This window comes from Oncorhynchus kisutch, linkage group LG11 (genome assembly GCF_002021735.2).
Source record: "Oncorhynchus kisutch isolate 150728-3 linkage group LG11, Okis_V2, whole genome shotgun sequence".
In the NCBI taxonomy this organism is placed as follows: Eukaryota; Metazoa; Chordata; class Actinopteri; order Salmoniformes; family Salmonidae; genus Oncorhynchus; species Oncorhynchus kisutch.
The window spans coordinates 35,108,337-35,134,793 of NC_034184.2; the positions used below are offsets into that span (position 1 = coordinate 35,108,337).

The following is a 26,457-nucleotide window of genomic DNA, read 5'->3' on the forward strand; positions in this document are numbered from 1 at the left end:
TAGAGTCGGTTCACTAATATAGTGTAATGTACTGTATATAACTTCTTCTTCCATGATGTTCTCAGTCTCCAAATGTTTGTGCTTTTCCAACAGGCTGATGTACGATTAAAGTATATTTTTAGAGAAACAGGCCTTCCACATGGTCATTCCTCTTCCGGTCAAGCAGAGACCAAAAAGGTGTGCCATTGGAAATCATTTTTAAAAAGTGAGAGAAATTTGCCCGGTAAATAAATAATATCCATCTTCATATTGTGGGCTACATTTCATGATGACAAAAATATATCCAGTCTCACCATGTAGTTCTGCTAACCTTTAGCCAGGGTATAAGTTGACCTTCTCCGGTTTTGAACCAAAATCTGAAGGCTTGGCAGAGCTAAGATTGTTAAAAAAAAAATCCCCCATTGATTTCTAGTGCAGTTCCAACTTAGAATCCTGATTTAGATGATTTACTGTTATCAGATTATCCGTTCCCTGGAGCAGAACATCTACTGTTGTGATAGATCCGTTTGAGGGAAGATAGATGTGTAAAAACAGATCCAAAAGTCCATTCCAAAAGCTAAGGTCTTCCCTAAGTTAAAGGAACCAGAGTTTCCAGCGACCATGCTTTTTGGACTCTGTCTTGGACTTGCGTTTGGGGGTTGAAGTGAACACCTCGTGGGGGTAAGGCAGAGCAGGGTATTGAGAGTTGTCCAAGGGGCACAGTCTCTTAATCAGGGGCTGTAACTTGTCCTCCTGCTGCTTGAAGTCCAGCTCCACACTGCAACACAAACAACACAATAACATTGAGTTAACACAATAATATATAATAAAACACAATCTTAAATTATAGCATACAATGGTGTTCTGGACAATTCTGTGCTTCCAACTTTGTGGCAACAGTTTGGCAGCAGATCCTTTCCTGTTTCAGCATGACAATGTCCCTGTGCACAAAGCAAAATCCACACAGAAATGGTTTGTTGAGATAGGTGGGGAAGAACTTGATTGGCCTGCACAGAACCCTGACCAACCCAACATCAGTGCCCGACCTCACTAATGCTCTTGTGGCTGAACGGAAGCAAGTCCCCCCAGCAATGTTCCAGCATCTAATGGAAAGCCTTCCCAGAAGAGTGTAGGCTCTTATAGCATTAAAGGGGGGACCAACTCTATATTAATACCTATTAATTTGGAATGAGATGTTCGACGAGCAGGTGTCCACATACTCCCCAATTAAGGTGCCACAAATGTTCTGTGATATGTTCCTTCTCTTAGAGAAGGAAAATACTAGAATTTGAAGCTACTGTGGAAAGATGGTTCAATCCTATTTCGGTTTAGCTTTTAGAGTACCAGGATTTAAGAGATTGAATAACATTCAAACCAGTCTTAATTGTGGGTATCACAAATGTAACATGAATGAAGGAGCTCAAATATGAACCATGACTCTGCACAATCTGGTACATAGGATTTTGATCCCATAAAAGTGATTTTAAGTTAATAATATGATTCAGGAGTACTGCCAATTCGCCGGACTCCAGATGGATTGTTTGGGAAGCGCACAGTACAGTCTGATAATTCTCATAGCACCACAAATCATTTCCTCTAACACTGAAATGTACTGGATGTATGTATAATGTAATAATATAATATACTAATGTATATAAAGAGTATGAACATCTGTATGTTTCAGTGCATAGTGAAGGGTATTCCCTAACATGATACAGTATGTCCATCTAGTAGTCGGGATGTAAGTTGTTTCTGATGTCTCATTTCCTCATCCTCTGCTGTAATCCCTGGCTGCCATCATCCGATTCCATTCGGGCACTGAGACTAAATCTCTCACTGCTGGGAGAAGCACAGAGCTTTATCCCAACCAAATGAAATCATTCACAACCCGAGCAGGCCCAGACGTACTACATCTATAGCTATTGATTAAGTTAATCTATTTATTTACATATTAACATTGGCATGTGTAATAAATATGGAAAATACTATTTTGGAATGAGTTAAGTAGGATTCATACTGTCATACCTGACTGCCAATTTAATACATGTTGACAAAAAATATTTCCCCCGGAGTCATTATATTTTCCAGGCCTCTGCAATTTAATCAAAAACATCCATTCTCTGAAGATTGCAATGTGTGGTTGTACAGTACTAGAAGCAACAGTAGAAATAGTAGCAGTAGCAGACAGTGTCATTTTCCAACAGGCAAGTAACACTAACCTTATCACACAATGTTGTCTAAGACTGATCTTATTTATCGTTGATAAATTGTTTTATTGAAAGTGTAGAACAATTTGAAGCGGCATATTTTTGCCAGTCAAACAGATGGAAGTTAAAGAGGAGTCAAACCTTCTGAAATGACATGAAACCCTCCAAGGTCAAACATAAGTATACACAGTGTAGGCAGACAGATGGATGTACAATGCCCTGTTCAGCCCTTTTCACAATCACAGGCTGTCCAATTAGTTTTCTGAAGGAAATGCTCTGCTCAAAAATGACATAATTAATCTTAGGAAGTGTCCATACTTGATAAGTGTCAGTTATTCAACTCTATGACAACCTTCAGAGAAAATGATACATGGTGCCAGACAGGCATTTAGCGGTGCAGAAGATTGAATCAATCAATAAAGGTCTGATTACAGGAATATACATGTGACTATACATACAATCTTGAATATATACAGGTAGTTAATACTTGAACTTTTCCCCCAAAACAGGATTGTGAAATGATGAGCACTTCAGTGATGTAGTATGTGCCAGCACATACTGTACCTCTGTTTTGGGTTGTTGAGATTTTACATCGGTCAGTTGCTTCTTACTTCCATCAAGATTGAATTGCCACAATTTTTTAATGAGTTGCACGCTTTGTACATGTACAGAAGACGTCCTCTTATTACCCAGTATTTCTAGAGCCATTCTGAAAGCTCAGCATTTCAGGGCTCTTGTTGATGCCAAGCTTTCGCTAGAAAACAGCACAAAGCACAACAGCGCAGCACACTATGGAATGGTCTTGGCACTTATTAAGCAATGCATCACTTGGCAGAGAGCTGCAATTACTGTATACTGTGGACAATTGGCTCATCAGGGAGCCCGAGGCACACTGTACTGTGCGGGTGGCCCCGGGGAGCAGGTGACTGAGTAAACAAAGACAACGGATCTCAGATCATCTCATTCTCAACAGATTGGGACAGCTAGAGATGGGGTATAGCATTTTCAATCATTCACAAGCAGATTAATCATCTGTTTAGCTACGGTCTGTGAATAGCTGTGTGTGTGATCACTGGTGCCTGATTGTTTAGCTGTGATCCCGGTGGAGTGAACATTGTTTAATGATTGTTCTTCCTTGGAGGGTGGTGATGGCAGATGTTGTCTCCTACATGCTCTCACTGTCTTCCTTCTCTGGTTGGTTTCTAATTCTATAATGTTGATGGTGTGGTAGCACATTACTTTACTATTACTGCAGGTTTTATTCTGATAATCTGCTAAATGAAGATGTAAATGTTCTCAATATTTTCTCCCCTTCCCATATCACCTCCAGAATACAGTATATTATACAATGCCCCTTATTTGTCTTTCCTTCTGGGCTACCGACATGAATGGTGCAGGCACCACCCCAAAAAATAAAAAATAAAAATATCCAACTAATATACTTCAATTGCCTACGTTTATTTATTTATATCACCAGAGTACAAATGACTCACTTGGAACCACTGAACATATATATCTTTGACTGACAAGGTGCCATTTTGATAGTACCTTCTTTGTTAAAATGTCAGCTAAGGTCCAGCTCTATTTAATGGTTGACTGCCTTACAGTAACACAGTCATGTGCACACAGAATGACAGACACATACTTTATTGAACACATCGATACTACAAGCCCTCTCAACACCAATGAAACTACTGCATCTTTGCTAAAAGCAGGGGGCATACACGCTAACCCAATTAGCTACTTGCTCTTAAGAGTAATTATATAACATCTTCATTAAACCCAACTCATACAACCAGGAATTGTATTAGCACTGATTTGTGAAGTCGTTATTAGCCTCAAATTAGCCTTATAAGAAATCTCTGCAAACAAGATTCAACCCTCACCTTCTTTTTGAATTCTGATTCTTGTACCTATGTTATGCATTATGAACTAGAACTAGTAACCCAATCCGTGTGGGTGTGCATCAGAAATCAGGCTTTTCATCTGTGCTCCCCTGGTATGGAATATGGGCAAAGACCCTAGACTGTTTACTGTTGATGTTACTGCAGAGCCATACTAAGTAGTCTAAGGAATCTATTCAATTCGTATCGAAGAATTTCAGTGTTACAGCATGATTGAAATTTAAAGGCAATGTTGCCGAATTGGTGGTGACTGCATTCATGGTAAACACTGCATATGTCGGCTCAATCAGAAATTACCTTTACATTTCTATTGCGCAATCAGTAACACTTCAGCGATACAGACTGAATAGAGCCCTTAGCTCCAGAAGGACATTAGCATGGCTGGGAACTGTATGGAGCAGAGGTTAGACACTCTGGGCCATAGTCTCTACATCCACTGTTTTCTCAGGTTTTTTTTGCATTTGTTTCCCCAGTCTGCTTTTCAATGGGATGTGATGTGACTACAGCAGTGAGGCCTTTATGCTCTCTCTCTCATCTCCCTCCCTCTCCATCCCCCTGTCCCTCTCTCTGCTCTGTTTGTATCAGTACCAGTGATGCACTGGATGCTGCAGTATACAAGAGGGAGGGGCTGGGAGTGTCGGGCGGGACTTGAATTCTGGGTAGGGCTTGTAGATTGACTACCTCAGCTCAACTGGGCACCTGCAGGAGCCCAAGCCATGGATTGATTAGCCATATTGGAACTGACTTACTGTTCGGAACTAGAGGCCACGTCTCTGCTGCTGCTAATCTTGGCAATGAGCAGTTACTGTCCAAGTTTGAGGAATAATTGGCCGTTTGGTTCAGACTTTTTTTTTTAGTTTGGCTCTTTTTAATTCTGCTCACTGTATCCAGGCCAGCTCATTAAGTGGAAGCAAAGAATGGTTTGCCCAGCAAGGTGATTATTGCTGGCTGCCCTATCAGCACTATGAGTCACCACCACAGGCCCTGGCAGGAATAGGCCTGTCATAACAAAGAATGGTCTACTCAAACCTCTACTGTTTGTCCATTTTAGGATGGATATCTACTTTTATTCACATAGCTAGCGCTGAAAGCCACAGTCCTAACGTAACAGTTCAAGAAATCAACAAAAATCTCAGAAAATGAAGAATAGTAAAAAACAAATGGCTAAACAAAGTATACACTGTAACATGTGAAGTAGATAACATTAATGATATAAGAAAATGGTAAACACTCATAGAAAGAATCATCATTCGCCTTGTACTTTCAAAATATATATTGGGGGATTGGGTGTGACACTCAATCCAGTGTGTAAATCAGCAAGATGGAGTAAGGGGATACTGCAGAGAAAAAAACGAACTAGACCATTTGCAAAGTTTTTTGATATATTTACTACCCATTGCGCTGGCAGAGACAGATAGCACTTGATAGATGGTCGTCTTGCTTTCATTTCCCAAGTCCTATTCAAGGACAGTCAAAAAAACCCGCAGAGGCACACAATTTAGGAGCTGAAAAACCTATTGAACACAGATGGAATGATAATCATTTCCTTTGTATATATTCCACAGGCCTTTTTCTAATAACAAAATGAATCATTTGCATAGACTTTTCATGGAACGGCTGTGTTTAGGTTACATCCTGGCACTTCCAGTGGAAAATGTATTTTCCTTTTTAAGGATTGAGAGCTATCTATGGATAATCTCAAGTTTTGAGAATAATTATCATGCATTCTAGACCTGGGTCAGCGTAAAGCTGTTGTCTCTCTGTGATCAGTGCATTGATAAAGATAAAAAATAGTTTTGCCTCTATCAAAGCAGTTTTCCTTCTCTGCCCTTTATCCTTCCTGGCTCCTTCTCTGCCCTTTATCCTTCCTGGCTCCTTCTCTGCCCTTTATCCTTCCTGGCTCCTTCTCTGCCCTTTATCCTTCCTGGCTCCTTCTCTGCCCTTTATCCTTCCTGGCTCCTTCTCTGCCCTTTATCCTTCCTGGCTCCTTCTCTGCCCTTTATCCTTCCTGGCTCCTTCTCTGCCCTTTATCCTTCCTGGCTCCTTCTCTGCCCTTTATCCTTCCTGGCTCCTTCTCTGCCCTTTATCCTTCCTGGCTCCTTCTCTGCCCTTTATCCTTCCTGGCTCCTTCTCTGCCCTTTATCCATCCTGGCTTCTTCTCTGCCCTTTATCCATCCTGGCTCCTTCTCTGCCCTTTATCCTTCCTGGCTCCTTCTCTGCCCTTTATCCTTCCTGGCTCCTTCTCTGCCCTTTATCCTTTCTTGCTGTATATTGTTTAGTTAGTCCTTGTTTGTTTGATTTATGTATCTCTGTCCCAATAGTGTTTATGGTGTGATGTACTGTAAGTCATCTGCATTGTTGGTAAACAGTATATTATTTGCTTCCTTCTATGTGACCTTGTGAATTAAATCAAACACCACTTCAGGATTTAACTTACAATCAACCTCTACTGAAGCAAAGCTATTCATAATTCATGTAACATCTTTACATATCTCCAACCAAGGTTCATGAATAAAGGAGCAAAGTGTGTAGATATGTTTATCCCCTATTATATTCCCAGAATTACAAGTGTTTTTCAACACATCGTTTGTTCTTTTAGTTAGTACATATACTCCACATACCCAAAGGACATTAGGCTGCCTACATGCATACAGTATTACCCATGTAAAAGCCTACATCCTGTATCTGTTCTGTTTCTTCCTGTTATGACATGCATTCTTGTATTAGTGTGGAAACTGTGTTTATTTTAAGTAATCCCATAATGATATCACACCAAATGCATAGCATCACAAATAAGAAGGAGCATTCTTGTTGAATCATTGTGAGACATCAATGGCTGTAATCACTTTGTTAGCATACAACAGCTCATACATTGACTAATTAGATGATGTAGTTTGTAAATCAGGAAGACTACACGAAGCAATGCATAGCAGCATTTATGGTAGGAATTGAATCATTTCAAATCCTCTTTCGTGCCATACTAGTCTTCAGTTAGATACTGTACTAGCAAATGTGATTTGTCACATTAGTTATCTCAGATTATAGATCATCGCTTAAGAAATTATTACTATTTTTTAAAAATCTTTATTTAACTAGGCAAGTCAGTTAAGAACAAATTCTTAATTTCAATGACGGCCTAGGAACAGTGGGTTAACTGCCTGTTCAGGGGCAGAACGACAGATTTGTACCTTGGCAGCTCGGGGGTTTGAACTTGCAACCTTCCGCTTACTAGTCCAACACTCTAACCACTAAGGGAACATATTGCTCACGAGGGAACATATTGCTCATGGGACTAAGGTACAAGAAAAAGCACATCATTACATGAATCATTCCTGCATTTCAATTTCCTTACTCTGACACCATGGCTGTTACATGAAGCATTATTTACGCACGCAACAAGAGAACAGGGCTGAACAAAATGAGAGGCTTTGTCTGGATGAGAACATTCATTGATTAGGTACTGATTATGTTAACTCAGGTTAAAATGGAGATTAACTGCACATGCAGCAGCTACTCTTCCTGGGGTCCATATACAGTGCATTCGGAAAGTTTTCAGAAACCTTGACTTTTTCCACATTTTGTTACATTACAGCCTTATTCTAAAATGTATTAAATGCATTTTTTACCCTCACCAATCTGCACAGAATAGCTCATAATGACAGTGCAAAACCAGATTTTTTGACATTTTTGCTCATTTATTTTAAAAAGAAAACATATTCCTTATTTACATAAGTATTCAGACCCTTTGCTATAAGACTCCAAATTAAATTTAGGTGCATCCTGTTTCCATTGATCATCCTTGAGATGTTTCTACAACTTGATTGGAGTCCACATGTGGTAAATTCAATTGATTGGACATCATTTGGAAAGGCACACACCTGTCTATATACGGTCCCACAGTTGACAGTGCATGTCAGAGCAAAAACCAAGCCATGAGGTCGAAGGAATTGTCCACAGAGCTCCAAGACAGGATTGTGCCGAGGCACAGATCTAGTACCAAAACAATTCTGCAGCATTGAAGGTCCCCAAGAACACAGTGGCCTCCATCATTCTTAAATGGAAGAAGTTTGGAACCGCCAAGATTCTTCGTAGAGTTGGCCGCCCGGCCAAACTGTGCAATCGAGGGAGAAGGGTCTTGATTAGGGAGGTGACCATGAACCCGATGGTCACTCTGAAAGAGCTCCAGTTCCTCTGTGGAGATGGGAGAACCTTCCAGAAGGACAACCCTCTCTGCAGCACTCCACCAATCACACCTTTTCAGTAGAGCGGCCAGACGTAAGCTTCACCTCAGTAAACGGCACATGACAGCCCGCATGGAGTTGTCCAAAAGGCACCTAAAGGACAAGATTCTCTGGTCTGATGAAACCAAGATAAAACTATTTGGCCTGAATTCCAAGTATCACGTCTAGAGTAAGCATGGCACCATCCCTACAGTGAAGCATGGTGGTGGTAGCATCGTGCTGTGGGGATGTTTTTTAGTGTCAGGCACTGGGAGACTAGTCGGGATCGAGGGAAAGATGAACGGAGCAAAGTACAGATAGATCCTTGATGAAAACCTGCTCCAGAGCGCTCGGGACCCCACACCAGCGGTCATGAGTCATGAAGGCCTACAAATTCCAGGTGACCGTTTAGTCACAGTAATTAGGCTTCTCCAAGGTCTGACGCTGATGCTGGTCATTAGTAGCCTACCAAACTTGCTAAATGCCTGGTCCTCAGCACTCAATTGTCCCTCTAATCATTCTGACATCAATACAAATGTAATCAAAAATCTAATCAAACACTGCCTGAGAGCCCATGACCTCATGTTGAGCAACATTTCTATAGGCTATGCAATTGTGCGAGAAAACAGAGTGATGGCATCTACTAAACAGAGAAGGATCCCATCAGCTTTCTATAGGCTTACAATATTTACTTCTCAACTTTCCTAATATTAAGCAAATTGCTTATATTTACAACAGGAGTATAGCCTACCTGGCTGGCATGAAAATGAACCACGGGAAAAGCATCCTCCATTCGCTGTTTAAGTGCGTTGATGCCCCTGTTTCGATACAGGTGCATGATAATGGTCCATTCTAATTCAAAACAAATTTCACACATATTATTTAGTATACACTACAATTCAAAAGTTTGGGGACACCTAGAAATGTCCTTGTTTTTGAAAGAAAAGCTATTTTTTTGTCCATTAAAATAACATCAAATTGATCAGAAATACAGTGCAGACATTGTTCATGTTCTAAATGACTATTGTAGCTGGAAACACCAGATTCTTTAAATGGAATATCTACATAGGCGTGCAGAGGCCCATTATTAGCAACCATCACTCCTGTGTTCCAATGGCACGTTGTGTTAGCCTTTTAAAATTGTAAACTTGGATTAGCTAATTGATCATTAGAAAACCCTTTTTCAATTATGTTAGCACAGCTGAAAACTATTGTCCTGATTAAATAAGCAATAAATATGGAGCATCAGATTCTTATTTGAGTATCTGGAGCATCTGGGTTCGATTACAGGCTCAAAATGTCCAGAAATAAAAAACAATATTCTGAAACTCATCAGTCTATTCCTGTTCTGAGAAATGAAGGCTGTTCCATGCGAGAAAATGCCAAGAAACTGAAGATCTCGTACAACGCTGTGTCCCACTCCCTTTACAGTACAGGGCAAACTGGCACTAACCAGAATAGAAAGAAAAATGGGAGGCCCCGGTGCAAAACTGAGCAAGAGGACAAGTACATTAGTGTCTAGTTTGAGAAATACAAGTCCTCAACTGGCAGCTTCATTAAATAGTACCCGCAAAATACCAGTCTCATCATCAACAGTGAAGAGGCGACTCTGGGATGCTGGCCTTCTAAGCAGAGTTCCTCTGTCCAGCGTCTGTGTACTTTTGCCCATCTTAATCTTTTATTTTTATTGGCCAGTCTGAAATATGGCTTTTTCTTTGCAACTCTGCCTAGAAGGCCTGCATCCTGGAGTCACCTCTTCACTGTTGCTGTTGAGACTGGTGTTTTCTGGGTACTATTTAATGAAGCTGTGAAGAGTGTGCAGTCATTAGCATACATTGTCATTATAGTTTCTTGTAAGACAAGTGGCAAATCATTTGTAAAAAAAAAAAAAAAAAGAGAAGTGTAACGGCCCAAGGCAACTGCCCTGAGGGATACTGTACTCTATACTGTACATATCTGATGTTAGAGAAGCTTCCATTGAAGAATACTCTCTGAGTTCTAACGGATAAGTAACTTTCCAACCATGTGATGACAGGTGATGTAAAACCATAAAAAGTTTGTTTTTTCAGTAACAAATTATGGTCAATAACATCTAAGGCTGCACTGAAAGGTTGCACTGAAATCTAACAATACACGTCCAAATATCATCTTATTGTTAATTTTTGAGTCATTTGAGTCAGTGCAGTACAAGTTGAGTGAGCTTCACTATATACATGCTGAAAGTCACTAGTGAACGTGTTCTTTAAAAAACAGAATTGTATATGTTCTCCATCAGTTTACTGAAAACATGCAGAAAACTGACTGGTGGGCTGTTAGAGACCAGTAAAAGGGGCTTTACTATTTTTAGGCAGTGGAATTACTTTAGCTTCCTTCCAAGCCTATGGACACACACACACACTCCTTTTGTTTAAAGACATGGCAAATAGTGGTGGCTATAAGGTCTGCTACCATTCTCAGTAGTTTCCCATCTAGGTTGTCAATACCTGGTAGCTGATCATTAATGATGTTTAACAATCATTTTCCACCCCTTCCACACAGAATTCAAAACAGCAATCATTCTCTTTAAGGATTACACCCTTTTTTCAATTTTCGCCTAAAATGACATACCCAAATCTAGCTCAGGCCCTGAAGCAAGGATATGGATATTCTTGGTACCTTTTGAAAAGAAACACTTAGACATTATGGAAAAGGGAAAGGAATGTAGTAGAATATAACACAATAGATCTGGTAAAAGATAATACAAAGAAAAAAAACATTGTTTTGTATTTCTTTTGTACCATCATCTTTGAAATGCAAGAGAAAGGCCATAATGTATTATTCCAGCCAAGTGCAATTTCGATTGTGTCCACTAGGTGGCGGCAGCGTATGTGCAAAGTTTTAGACTGATACAATGAACCTTTGCATTTCTGTTCAAAAGTGTTGTATCAAGACTGCCCAAATGTGCCTAATTAGTTTATTAAAAACGTTTCATGTTCAAAATTGTGCACTCTCCTCAAACAATAGCATGTGTTCATTCACTGTAATAGCTACTGTAAATTGGACAGTGCAGAAGGATTGACAAAAAATAAGCTTTCTGCCAATATCAGATATGTCTATGTCCTGGGAAATTTTCTTGTTACTTACAACCTCATGCTAATCGCATTAGCCTACGTTAGCTCAACCGTCCCATGGAAGGGACACTGATCCCAAAGAAGTGTGAAATGTCACAATAATAGTAGAGATAATAATTTATTTCAGCTTTTTTTCTTTCATAACATTCCCAGTGGGTCAAAGGTTTACTTACACTCAATTAGTATTTAGTAGCATTGCCTTTAAATTGTTTAACTTGGGTCAAACATTTCAGGAAGCCTTCCACAAGCTTCCCACAATAAGTTGGGTGAATTTTGGCCCATGCCTCCTGACAGAGCTGGTGTAACTGAGTCAGGTTTGTAGGCCTCCTTGCTTGCACACACCTTTTCAGTTCTCCCCACAAATGTTATATAGGACTGAGGTCAGGGCTTTGTGATGGCCAATCCAATACCTTGACTTTGTTGTCCTAAAGCCATTTTGCCACAACTTTGTAAGTATGCTTGGGGTCATTGTCCAATTGGAAGATCCATTTTCACCAAGCTTTAACTTCCTGACTGATGTCTTGAGATATTGCTTCAATATTTCCACATCATTTTCCTACCTCATGCTGCCATCTATTTTGTGAAGTGCACCAGTCCCTCCTCCAGCAAAGCACCCCCACAACATGATGCTGCCACCCCCGTGCTTCACGGTTGGCATGGCGTTCTTCGGCTTGCAAGCCTCCCCCTTTTTCCTTCAAACATAACGATGGTCATTATGGCCAAGCAGTTCTATTTTTGTTTCATCAGATCAGAGGACATTTCTCCAAAAAGTACGATCTTTGTCCCCATGTGCAGTTGCAAACCGCAGTCTGTCTTTTTTATGGCAGTTTTGGAGCAGTGACTTCTTCCTTGCTGAGCGGCCTTTCAGGTTATGTCAATATAGGACTCGTTTTTACTGTGGATACAGATACTTTTGTACCTGTTTCCTCTAGCATCTTCACAAGGTACTTTGCGGTTGTTCTGGGATTGATTTGCACTTTTCACACCAAAGTATGTTCATCTCTAGGAGACAGAACGTTAAGCGAACGTTAAGCGTTATGACGGTTGTGTGGTCCCATGATGTGTTTCCTTGTGTACTAGTGTTTGTACAGATGAACGTGGTACATTCAGCAATTTGGAAATTGATCCCAAGGATGAAACAGACTTGGGGAGGTCTACAATTTATTTTCTGAGGTCTTGGCTGATTTCTTTAGATTTTCCCATGATGTTATGCAAAGAGGCACTGAGTTTGAAGGTAGGCCTTGAAATACATCCACAGGTGCACCTCCAATTGACTCAAATTATGTAAATTAGCCTCTCAGTAGTTTCCCATCTAGGTTGTCAATACCTGGTAGCTGATCATTAATGATGTTTAACAATCATTTTCCACCCCTTCCACACAGAATTCAAAACAGCAATCATTCTCTTTAAGGATTACACCCTTTTTTCAATTTTCGCCTAAAATGACATACCCAAATCTAGCTCAGGCCCTGAAGCAAGGATATGGATATTCTTGGTACCTTTTGAAAAGAAACACTTAGACATTATGGAAAAGGGAAAGGAATGTAGTAGAATATAACACAATAGATCTGGTAAAAGATAATACAAAGAAAAAAAACATTGTTTTGTATTTCTTTTGTACCATCATCTTTGAAATGCAAGAGAAAGGCCATAATGTATTATTCCAGCCAAGTGCAATTTCGATTGTGTCCACTAGGTGGCGGCAGCGTATGTGCAAAGTTTTAGACTGATACAATGAACCTTTGCATTTCTGTTCAAAAGTGTTGTATCAAGACTGCCCAAATGTGCCTAATTAGTTTATTAAAAACGTTTCATGTTCAAAATTGTGCACTCTCCTCAAACAATAGCATGTGTTCATTCACTGTAATAGCTACTGTAAATTGGACAGTGCAGAAGGATTGACAAAAAATAAGCTTTCTGCCAATATCAGATATGTCTATGTCCTGGGAAATTTTCTTGTTACTTATAACCTCATGCTAATCGCATTAGCCTACGTTAGCTCAACCGTCCCATGGAAGGGACACTGATCCCAAAGAAGTGTGAAATGTCACAATAATAGTAGAGATAATAATTTATTTCAGCTTTTTTTCTTTCATAACATTCCCAGTGGGTCAAAGGTTTACTTACACTCAATTAGTATTTAGTAGCATTGCCTTTAAATTGTTTAACTTGGGTCAAACATTTCAGGAAGCCTTCCACAAGCTTCCCACAATAAGTTGGGTGAATTTTGGCCCATGCCTCCTGACAGAGCTGGTGTAACTGAGTCAGGTTTGTAGGCCTCCTTGCTTGCACACACCTTTTCAGTTCTCCCCACAAATGTTATATAGGACTGAGGTCAGGGCTTTGTGATGGCCAATCCAATACCTTGACTTTGTTGTCCTAAAGCCATTTTGCCACAACTTTGTAAGTATGCTTGGGGTCATTGTCCAATTGGAAGATCCATTTTCACCAAGCTTTAACTTCCTGACTGATGTCTTGAGATATTGCTTCAATATTTCCACATCATTTTCCTACCTCATGCTGCCATCTATTTTGTGAAGTGCACCAGTCCCTCCTCCAGCAAAGCACCCCCACAACATGATGCTGCCACCCCCGTGCTTCACGGTTGGCATGGCGTTCTTCGGCTTGCAAGCCTCCCCCTTTTTCCTTCAAACATAACGATGGTCATTATGGCCAAGCAGTTCTATTTTTGTTTCATCAGATCAGAGGACATTTCTCCAAAAAGTACGATCTTTGTCCCCATGTGCAGTTGCAAACCGCAGTCTGTCTTTTTTATGGCAGTTTTGGAGCAGTGACTTCTTCCTTGCTGAGCGGCCTTTCAGGTTATGTCAATATAGGACTCGTTTTTACTGTGGATACAGATACTTTTGTACCTGTTTCCTCTAGCATCTTCACAAGGTACTTTGCGGTTGTTCTGGGATTGATTTGCACTTTTCACACCAAAGTATGTTCATCTCTAGGAGACAGAACGTTAAGCGAACGTTAAGCGTTATGACGGTTGTGTGGTCCCATGATGTGTTTCCTTGTGTACTAGTGTTTGTACAGATGAACGTGGTACATTCAGCAATTTGGAAATTGATCCCAAGGATGAAACAGACTTGGGGAGGTCTACAATTTATTTTCTGAGGTCTTGGCTGATTTCTTTAGATTTTCCCATGATGTTATGCAAAGAGGCACTGAGTTTGAAGGTAGGCCTTGAAATACATCCACAGGTGCACCTCCAATTGACTCAAATTATGTAAATTAGCCTATCAGAAGCTTCTAAAGCCATGACATCATTTTCTGGATTTTTCAAAGCTGTTTACAGGCACAGGTAACTTCGTGTATGTAAACTTCTGACCCACTGTTATTGTGATACAGTGAATTATAATCTGTCTGTAAACAATTGTTGGAAAAACTACTTGTGTCATGCACAAAGTAGATGTCCTAACCGACTTGCCAAAACTATAGTTTGTTAACAAGAAATATGTGGAGTTGTTGAAAAATGAGTTTTAATGACTCCAACTTGAGTGTATGTGAACTTCCGATTTCAACTGTAAGTGGATGTCACAGATCCATTACTATTGATATACATTCAAGTTGGTTGAGTGATAACTTGGGTCATGTTCCAGTCATTAGTCATGGTAAGAAGCTTCCTCTTGAGAGGACAACTAGATGATAACCAGTCAATGTTCAGGTCACTCTGTTAGCATCAGAGACCTTATCTAACATCTAATATCAACTCTAGTAATTGGGGACTAGACTAGAGTCTATACCTGGTCAAATTATTTAGAAGCTCCCTTAGCCAAAGTTTTTTTTTAAATGCATGCTGTTTTTTCATGGATATAGTGTATGTACTTAAGCATGAGTCGTTTACTAAGATGACGATAATGAGTGCAAAAAATTGACATGAAAGTATTTGTTGAAATCGGTTCACTTTTTAAATTTAGATCTCTGCTATAGCAGTCTCTGTTACGGTGTTTATTTGTGACATCACAAACCCTGCTATCTTATGTTTTCCCCTGTGAGTCTTTCCCAGCCTGTAAGGCTGGAACAAGCCGTACAGCTGAAGAAGCAGCTTGCTGAATGGAAGGTGCTTGCTGGCACACTAGGGTACAAAAACAACTAACATCTTGATGGTGACAAACTTTGAAGGCTCAGTACCATGATTCAGATGGTATGCTTCCGTATATTCTGTAATATTGTATATTGTTTAAATTGGAGTCGATCTCTGAGATGGATGTTTTTATTCTTGTCTCTGAATGCAAAGTGAAGGAATTAGACTCTTGGGAAAGTCACAGTGTGAACACATTTCCAACCTGCCTGAGGATCATTTAGATCTCTCAGACGAGTGGAGAAGTCAGAACATCTATAGTTTTTGGGTCAGCAGGGTAGCCTAGTGGTTAGAGCGTTGGACTAGTAACTGGAAGGTTGCAAGTTCAAACCCCGAGCTGACAAGGTACAAATCTGTTGTTCTGCCCCTCAACAGGCAGATAACCCAATGTTCCTAGGCTGTTGAAAATAAGAATTTGTTCTTAACTGACTTGCCTAGTAAAATAAAAAATATTTTTTATTTATTTTATTATCTTCAACCATGACAATGTTATATGTGCAGATCCTGCATCTAGAAATTAAACTAAATTTGCTGCTTCTAATTCAGTTTATGTGTTAATTCCTTTCTACATTCACTACATTCCTCTATTTAAATGCTCACCAGATTCTGAAGTTCTGAAGAGTTGAGGATGTCTATACATAATTATAATAGGATATCAATAGTTTATTTTCATAATTGATCTGACCCAGATAGGAGTGTTCTCTTCTCCTTCAGTGAACTTATCATTGATCTCAGTCACACCATTTCCTGGTATCTATTTCCACCTTCCACCTTCACGTGGATGGTGCTCAATAAATTGATCTCCCTCTGACAGAAGTATTCTATCAATTGTCATTATTGTTTCACAATCGAGCTACGCCCATTAATACTTCATGTAATACCATTAACACCATGCAGTGATAATAATGATATCCTCTGAGTTCAGTAAACTATTCTATTCTACTCATTACCAGAAAACACATTCTACTTAATTGACTCTTAGCACCTGGTTTGCCACATTACAGTATATCACCTCACACATACAGTACATATAAGCATCTCTCATGCCATGTTGTTCCATTGCAGGTGTAAGTGACCTTTCAAGCTGTAAACAAGTTGTAAACAAGTACTCACCTATAAATGATGCAGGCACTGTTTCGACACGTGTCACAGTTGGCTGTGTCCTGTCCCGTTCGGTAGGAAAGCCTGGGGAGAGGTGAAAGAATGGATGATGCATTTATTTCATTTTCATTTATCTACTTTCCAAACTGACATGGATTTGTGTTAATAATGCTAGTCTTTTGTGAGATTGGGTTGGTCAGGTAATAGACATACTCACTAGATGTAATATGCTCATCTCTATCCTTATGACACAGTGTACAAGTGGTTTTCATAATATTGTTTTCACCAGACTTTCTAACAGAACTAATGCATTATTAACCATGTTTATGAATACTAAAGAAAAATCAATATATGTGATCTCTCTGTGCTCCATCCAACTGAATGTATTCAGAAAAGAATGAGATTTAGGGAGGCAAAAGACAATCAACATGACAAATGCTGTCTGTCTTCTTTATGGCATTCCAAAGAGCCCTAAAGCCCAGTCTCCGCCCTGTATTGTCTTGTCATTACTTAGATTGCCATGCTTCCTCCATCTTCGGCACAATTGTATGTACATTCTGCTCCTGAGGCATACTTACAGTAATCAGACATAAGTGTGAACTGAGCATGCATGGAGATTTGATGGCATCTATATAAATCTCTCTAGTAGTCTCATAGTGTCAACAGTCCCGTCCTGTCACATACGTTGGTGGCAGTGTTGGGATTTCTCATTCATGATGTGTAGGGAACAGTGGAGGCTGGTGGGAGGAGCTATAGGAGGACAGGCTCATTGTAATGCCTTGAATGGAATGAAAGGAAAGGAGTCAAACATGTGGTTTCCATATGTTTGATGTGTTAGATACCGTTCCATTTATTCCATTCCAACCATTACAATGAGCCTATCCTCCTATAGCTCCTCCCACCAGCCTCCACTGGCAGGGAGGGGTCAACTGGAAAGCAGAAGGGGCAACTGGGTCCACCAGGACATGTAATTGCTTATTGTCACTGGGGGATGATGGATGAGAACTAGAGGGGTTGAACTCTGCTGCTCACCATGTCATAAGGATGACCTTATCTGTCTTGGATGGATCAAAATTGCAGATGGGAATGCAAGGTCACCATGTTCATCTGTCCATGTCACCTTAGAGGTTGCTCTTGAATGTGGAGTTGAGGGCCTGAATACACAATAACTCTTTGAGTCACACAAAAAGAAGGGAGGTTTTTTGTTGAGATATTTGAGAAGTTACCATCATAATCAAGGTCATCACATTTCTAGCACAACATCGTCTACTGTAAATCTAAACTACAATTGTATTTACTGAACTGTATTTTCAGTTAATCTAGCAATGTACCAATGTTGTGTTAGGCCAGATGACTTTATGTGAGGACACTGTGTCGGAAAGTAATTCTCTAAGCTCTGACACTATAAGTCATCTCTAAGCTGTGCCACTGTTTGCTGGCAGAGGCTCACTCCGGTGTTATTTGCTCGTCCTCACTGCAAATAAGAAATCCTCACTGTCCCTATAGTGCTGACTTCCACATCACTGTGTGCTCTAAGAGCAGAGCTTTCACCTGAGAAATCCATCCACATACTGTAATGCCTTTATCCCAGTGAGAATAAGACTGGCTTTCAGACACTCTTCCGTTCCACCGAAAATCTGTGACCATCACTTTGAAGACAGACAGCTTTCGATTGGCTTGGCAGGGAGCTGAGATACTGGGGCCTTGTGGTGACGAGCAGGCTCTAATAATAGTGGTCAAACATACTAAAGGGCCATATGAGCCCATACTTCAGAGGAGATGAAAGCCAGTGCTTTATGATGCGTTGATAATTGGTCCTTTTAAACTAGGCTTCAAGGAGCGACATCAGGGGTATCGTGTTCTCTGGTGGCTGTGGCGAAGGCTTAATGCAATTTGCTTTGTGCCACTCTGGATTGTAGTGATGGAGCAGAGCAGACAGCCTTCTGCATTCTGTCTAATGATGAAGAGGTTTGGCCTTTTGGAGTTGGCACATAAACTTTATGCACTTGTTAGTACCTCTGTACAACTGAGCAAATATACTTAATGATATCTACAGTTCAATCAGAGACCACTTACTTCCTTGCTATTGGAATGAGATGACACAGATAGCCTTGATGTATGTATTCACAAGCTCAATTTAGCTTACACATACCACAGCAGTTTGAAAGGCTGCAGGACTACCAAGAACATCAAATCTCAGTGATGACTGAACCACACACACACAATGTATGTACTCACTTGAGTATGTCAGTTATGTCAATTCCATATGTGACTGGTTACAGGATCCGAGGATTATTGACTTTTTTTGACAAACTGTTCTTTACAGTTTATAAAACCAGGGTCCAATGTGAACTTTTTTTCTCAGTTGGCCAAAAATCTACTGGCCCAGACAGAATTTTGACTTTTTGGGACATCAAATCAAATTGTATTGGTTACATAAAAATATTCAGCAAATGTTATTGCAGGTGTAGAGAAATTCTTGTCATAGTGTAGTTTTACAACGCATTGGAGCCCATTACTCTATTTTTTTGAATTGCATTGTTTAATTAATTGTATTAATTCATTCATTTTTATTTCTAACATACACTAGTGTCTGTAATTTAGAGATTTTTTTTACATAAGAAAATAGGATGCTGACCATTTAAGTCAAAACAGATATCAACATGGCTACAGTGCCATGGTGCTAGGTGTCTTTTTGTATCTTTCTTTTAGCACACTATCGACAGTAGCCAGCATATTGCTAGTACAGTATGTTCGCTATTGAAAGTTTACTTTTTAAAATAACTTTCCTTAAAATAAATAAGCTCTTCGTGTAGATTGATGGGTGCTTCTTTTTGCTCTGGACAGCTTGCGTGCTGTGTGAAGACATCAACTCACTTACAGCTCGAGCCCTCGAGAAGTTGTGACTCGCGGGAACATGGTGGTGCATGAATGAGTGTCCAATCATATACCTCAAAAACCAATAGCATAACTTTTCTGTGTGTAGTCTTTAATGGTTTTCAATGGTAGACTGCAACAGAGCAGGTTAATGTTGAACTGGAATGCGAAAATGCTCTGAAAAGTTACTGGCACGACGAGATCCATTTGCCTACATGTTTTTACTGGCCCCGTTAATGTCTGAACCTGAAAAGTACAAAATGGTTTGTCATACACTGCAATTGGAGAAAGTAATGGGAAAGTAATGCAGCTTTTAAAGATGATAAACTTGGATACCCACTTTGAGAAAAATCCCTTTTATGTTTTGCTGCAATTATCACAATGGCTAGAGAGCTCTTCCTTGTATACGGCCATTCAGCATTGTTCACACTCTCTTAGCGCCACCCATCTCTTCAACAATTGACATGTAAACACACGAGTCAGCATGGAATTGTACTACAGAAAGTAATCTCTCACAACTGAGCTTTGTCTATAGCACCAGCTAAAATCAGGGCAGCAATGTTGTTGAGAGATGTAGCAACAATTTTTCCATAGCTACAGTTGAAGTCGGAAGTTTACATACACTTAGGTTGGAGTCATTATTAAAACTCGTTTTTCAACCACTTCACAAATTTCTTGTGAACAAATTATAGTTTTGTCAAGTCGGTTAGGACATCTACTTTGTGCATGACACAAGTAGTTTTTCCAACAATTGTTTATAGACAGATTATTTCACTTACAATTCACTGTATCACAATTCCAGTGGGCCAGAAGTTTACATACACTAAGATGACTGTGCCTTTAACAGCTTTGGAAATTCCAGAAAATTATGCCATGGCTTTAGAAGCTTCTGATAGGTTAATTGACTCCATTTTAGTGAATTGAAGGTGTACCTGTGGATGTATTTCAAGGCCTACCTTCAAACGCAGTGACTCTTTGCTTGACATCATGGGAAAATCTAAAGAAATCAGCCAAGACCTCAGAAACAAATTGTAGACCAACACAAGTCAGGATCCTGTTTGAGAGCAATTTCCAAATGCCTGAAGGTACCACGTTCATCTGTACAAACAATAGTACACAAGTATAAACACCATGGGACCACACAGCCATCATACCGCTCAGGAAGGAGACGTGTTCTGTCTCCTAGAGATGAACGTACTTTGGTGCGAAAAGTACAAATCAATCCCAAAACAACAACAAAGGACCTTGTGAAGATTCTGGAGGAAATAGGTACAAATGTATCTATATGCACAGTAAAACGAGTCCTATCTCTACATAACCTGAAAGGCCGCTCAGCAAGGAAGATGCCACTGCTCCAAAACCGGCATAAAAATGCCAGACTACGGTTTGCAACTGCACATGGGGACAAAGATCATACGTTTTTGGAGAAATGTCCTCTGGTCTGATGAAACAAAAATAGAACTGTTTGGCCATAATGACCATTGTTATTTTTGGAGGGAAATAGGGGGAGGCTTGCAAGTCGAAGAACACCATCCCAACCGTCAATCACGGGGATGGCAGCATCATGTGGTGGGGGTGCTTTGCTGCAGGAGGGACTGGCGCTCTTCACAAAATAGATGGCATCATGAGGTTGGAAAATTATGTGGATATATTAAAGCAACATCTCAAGACATCAGTCAGGAAGTTAAAGCTTGGTCACAAATGGGTTTTCCAAGTGGACAATAATACCAAGCATCCTTACAAAGTTGTGGCAAAATGGCTTGAGGACAACAAAGGCAAGGTATTTGAGTGGCCATTAGAAAGCCCTGACTTCAATCCTATAGAAATTGTGGGCAGAACTGAAAAAGCGTGTGCGAGCACGGAGGCCTACAAACCTGACTCAGTTACATCAGTCCTGTCAGAAGGAATGGGCCAAAATTCACCCAAGTTATTGTTGGAAGCAAGTGGAAGTCTACCCGAAACATTTGCCCCAAGTTAAACAATTTAATTAAAGGAAATGCTACCAAATACTAATTGAGTGTATGTAAACTTCTGACCCACTGGGAATGTGATGAAAGAAATGAAAGCTGAAATAAATAATTCTCTCTACTATTATTCTGACATTTCACATTCTTAAAAATAAAGTGGTGATCCCAACTGACCTAAGAAAGGGATTTTTTACTCGGATTAAATATCAGGAATTGTGAAAAACTGAGTTTAAATGTATTTGGCTAAGGTGTATATAAACTTCCGACTTCAACTGTATATGTCACGGTCTGACCATCAATATATGTGTTTTCCTTGTTTTAGTGTTGGTCAGGACATGAGCTGGGTGGGCATTCTATGTTGTGTGTCTGGTTTGTCTATTTCTATGTTTGGCCTGATATGGTTCTCAATCAGAGGCAGGTGTTAGTCATTGTCTCTGATTGGGAACCATATTTAGGTAGCCTGTTTTGTTTTGGGTTTTGTGGGTGATTGTCTTTAGTGTCTTTGGTCCTGTCTCTGTGTTAGTTTACGCAAGTATAGGCTGTTTCGGTTTTCGTTACGTTTGTTACGTTATTTGTTTTGTAGTGTTTATAATTGATTTGTGTTTTACATTTGTTTATTAAACATGGATCGCAATCTACATGCTGCATTTTGGTCCGACTCTCCTTCACCACAAGAAAGCCGTTACAGTATATCTTTCCAAAAATCTGTGATAGCCAAGATTATCTATAAACTGACCATGTAAGCCCCCATTCTGTTATAGACAGACGCCTGTGACTTGACAGACCAATCAGGACTCATCTCTTGGCATCTTCAGTCCCTCCATTATCTCAGCCATTCATGGCTGACCAGGAAGGATCCTGTCTTTCTCCCTATATAGCTCAGTGCTTTCTCCTTGGCTAAACTAGGCTCGTATTTTTTTTTTAATCCATATTTACAGATCACATACTAGTTTGTAATCAAGGCACATGAAAGTTAATATGTTCAAGAAGGCAATTCCGCAAAAGAAATCTTTAAAAATCTATGTATTTTATTTTCAAACCACCCTCCTATGAAGTAAGAACTAGAGTCAAACTCCCACCTTGAGGAATTTGGGCACATTTGATGCATGGTGGATGGTTCAACTCACCCTTCTCTTTGAGCCTCGCCCTTCTCCAGCTCTTGGATGACCCCCAGTAAAACCTTGATGGTCTCCTGACTGGAGCTGATGAGGTTTTCCATGGCCTGGAGCTTTCCCTTAATATCCCCATTCCCAGGTAAGGGCACTATCTGCTGACAGGCACCCTGCCGTCCTGGAGGGCAAGCCTGATCCTCCAGGCCCGACTGTGTTTTCCTTGGGGCTGGTAAAGTCCCTGATTGGTACTGATGTGCCTTTACCTTGACCACAGAGCAGCCAGCACTGTGGGGGTGGGGCAGTGTCTGAGACTGTTGTCCATTGGGCTGCATGGCCTTCTTGCGTTTGTGGTGCACTGACGGACTCCCTAGGCCTAGACTTTCCACTTGCGTCAGGGAGTTCCAGGCAACAGGACTTGTGACCTTTAATCTTGTGTCCTGTAAGAGTTCCTCGCAGTTTGCCAACTGGCGTTTGGCGGAAGGGTTGGCACCCGTCGTGTCCACTTTGGATAATACTTTGTGTTTGGTCCTCACGCCAGAAGCCTGGTTCTCCGGCTCTCCCATGGGAGTTGGGGCATTTGCAAAGCACTCTGTGTCCTTTGTGAGGAGAGAGGGGTCCGGGCATGCACGCCCGTCTACGCAATTGGCACCGGATAACAGATCCTCTGTGCCACTGCTGTCGTCCCTGTGGTGGAGAAGTGCCTGCGTCTGCCGCACATGCTTCCCTGCACCCTGAGATGACGAGCACTCCTCTAAACTCACTGCCTCGTCCTGACCTTTCAAGTCACTCAAAAACCCATTGTTTTGACCCTTGTAGTCCTCCACCAAGGCCGTGTGTTTGATGGTGTGTCCTTTCTTTCGCTCAAAGGGGAAAGTCTGGTAGTGTTTCGTAAGGTCTGGTGACGTCTGAACACCCGTGCTCTTAGTCACATTGGGGATGGAGCGCCGCGCAGGCATCGCCATGTACTTCCTGTATGCCACTTTACAGGAAATGGACCTTGCTCCTCGCCCCCCTGCCCGCTGCTCGTTCTGGGCGTCACAGATATCCTTGAAGCGGACTTGTAAGGCTTTGTTCCTCTTCTTCACCTGCTGTTTGCCGTCAGGACCGAATTGTGCCTCCAAGCTATGTGACGGGCCTGTCTCTGAATCTGACTCTGAGTTGGAGAGCACGACCCTGCTGCTCTCCTTGCTCACCATGGTATCTGGGAGAAGGGAGAGAAATATACAGTGTATGTCATAATATGCTGGGGTTTAATCACAGTACATTTACTTTAGGCATTTTTTTTTTAATTTTCTTTGTTCTGTTACTGAGCAACTAACATCTAGACTGTCAGGGCCCGGTTGCATAAAACATCTTAAGTGTTTTCCTTAAGGGTTCACCTTAAGGAATAATTGTCCCTTATCTAAGATAATTGTTTAGGGGTGTTAAATAGATCCCCTCAACTATTCCCTTAGGTAAGAGCATACTTAAGGGTTTTACTGTAGTTTGAAAGCATGTACGGCTGAAAGAGTATCTGGTTACCATGGAGACGGCCTTATTCACCGACTAAATGTTTCCTCGAAGAGATTACATGTATATTGTGAGATAACAGAACAGAACTTTGAAAAATCAAGACAGGATAACCAAATTGCTTCAGAAGAAAATAAAGCAAGTTTATTTTAGTTACTTTTTTTTCAACCTGTTTCTATTTCTTTCTAGCACATCAAGCTAGCTTACATAGTAGATAGCTAACTAGCCAGCTAGCTTTGTAGCCATGGTTTGTGCACCTTCCATTGTTTAGGTAAGTAGCTAGCTGGTTAATGTTTTCCTTTTGTAACCAGGGCAGACGAAAGCGACATTCAACTCCACAAATGACGTTTACATTGAAATCGATACTGAATGAAGCAGTTAATGGTGATCCTTAACTTTGCCACTAAATTTAAGGGGGGGATTCACCTTAAAATGTTTTGTGCAACTGACTTAAAGTTAATGAAACTTTAAGGGAAAAGATAACTTTAAACGTTTTATGCAACCGGGCCCAGAGATGAATTTATACGAGATCACGATTTATGTCACAGATGAGACACACACAGACACAGACTTATTTTATATTATTATTCTTATGACAAATAAAGATTTCTATACATATTCCACATTCAGAGCTGTCGTATTTAAGGGCCTGTATTGCATTGAATAATGTTTGACTTTGTGTCATTGGAATAGTGTACGAGATTTATAATAGATTTGATTACAAACGGACTAACATGGAAAGAAGTTTTAGGGAATGAAATTGTGTTAAAAGGAAATATCAGAGCTGAACTAGTTCATCATCTTTATACGATGAGACACTATGTGATAAATAAACCTGAATGCATCATTTGTTACTTCACAAATGCAGGCCCTTCATAGCATAGTCACTTCTCTGAAAGCAATCACGTTCAATCATTTTGAGACGTAGTCAATCCATCAGTATGCTTTGTGACTGTTTTTTCATCTCAAACTCCTTAAGTCCAAAGCACTACCCCATACAATTTGCTTATAATGAAACAGACTGTAATGAGGTTACGTAGAAAAATCATACAGTGCCTTGCGAAAGTATTCGGCCCCCTTGAACTTTGCAACCTTTTGCCACATTTCAGGCTGCAAACATAAAGATATAAAACTGTATTTTTTTGTGAAGAATCAACAACAAGTGTGAGACAATCATGAAGTGGAACGACATTTATTGGATATTTCAAACTTTTTAACAAACCAAAAACTGAAAAATTGGGCGTGCAAAATTATTCAGCCCCCTTAAGTTAATACTTTGTAGCGCCACCTTTTGCTGCGATTACAGCTGTAAGTCGCTTGGGGTATGTCTCTATCAGTTTTGCACATCGAGAGACTGAATTTTTTTCCCATTCCTCCTTGCAAAACAGCTCGAGCTCAGTGAGGTTGGATGGAGAGCATTTGTGAACAGCAGTTTTCAGTTCTTTCCACACATTCTCGATTGGATTCAGGTCTGGACTTTGACTTGGCCATTCTAACACCTGGATATGTTTATTTTTGAACCATTCCATTGTAGATTTTGCTTTATGTTTTGGATCATTGTCTTGTTGGAAGACAAATCTCCGTCCCAGTCTCAGGTCTTTTGCAGACTCCATCAGGTTTTCTTCCAGAATGGTCCTGTATTTGGCTCCATCCATCTTCCCATCAATTTTAACCATCTTCCCTGTCCCTGCTGAAGAAAAGCAGGCCCAAACCATGATGCTGCCACCACCATGTTTGACAGTGGGGATGGTGTGTTCAGGGTGATGAGCTGTGTTGCTTTTATGCCAAACATAACGTTTTGCATTGTTGCCAAAATTTCAATTTTGGTTTAATCTGACCAGAGCACCTTCTTCCACATGTTTGGTGTGTCTCCCAGGTGGCTTGTGGCAAACTTTAAACGACACTTTTTATGGATATCTTTAAGAAATGGCTTTCTTCTTGCCACTCTTCCATAAAGGCCAGATTTGTGCAATATACGACTGATTGTTGTCCTATGGACAGAGTCTCCCACCTCAGCTGTAGATCTCTGCAGTTCATCCAGAGTGATCATGGGCCTCTTGGATGCATCTCTGATCAGTCTTCTCCTTGTATGAGCTGAAAGTTTAGAGGGACGGCCAGGTCTTGGTAGATTTGCAGTGGTCTGATACTCCTTCCATTTCAATATTATCGCTTGCACAGTGCTCCTTGGGATGTTTTGTTTTGTATCCAAATCCGGCTTTAAACTTCTTCACAACAGTATCTCGGACCTGCCTGGTGTGTTCCTTGTTCTTCATGATGCTCTCTGCGCTTTTAACGGACCTCTGAGACTATCACAGTGCAGGTGCATTTATACGGAGACTTGATTACACACAGGTGGATTGAATTTATCATCATTAGTC

General features: G+C 40.5%; 1 protein-coding gene across 1 annotated transcript; it reads right to left on the minus strand.

Annotated features, from left to right (window-relative positions):
* Window positions 1-573: 573 nt before the first annotated feature.
* Window positions 574-23,766, minus strand: LOC109898859 (inhibitory synaptic factor 2A-like). The gene is made up of 2 exons (XM_031835000.1): window positions 22,586-23,766; window positions 574-757 (listed from the first exon to the last, which is right to left on the minus strand). The coding sequence occupies exons 1-2, from the start codon at window positions 23,764-23,766 to the stop codon at window positions 574-576; spliced, it is 1,365 nt and encodes a 454-aa protein (XP_031690860.1).
* Between the last annotated feature and the right edge of the window lie 2,691 nt (window positions 23,767-26,457).

What these genes read in the sequence shown, in the direction of transcription:
- LOC109898859 (XM_031835000.1), bottom strand. Translation starts at nt 23,766, where the DNA reads ATGGTGAGCAAGGAGAGCAGCAGGGTCGTGCTCTCCAACTCAGAGTCA. An exon ending in GGCGAGGCTCAAAGAGAAGG is followed by an intron (nt 758 to 22,585) that starts GTGAGTTGAACC and finishes TTTGTGTTGCAG; the next exon opens with TGTGGAGCTGGACTTCAAGC.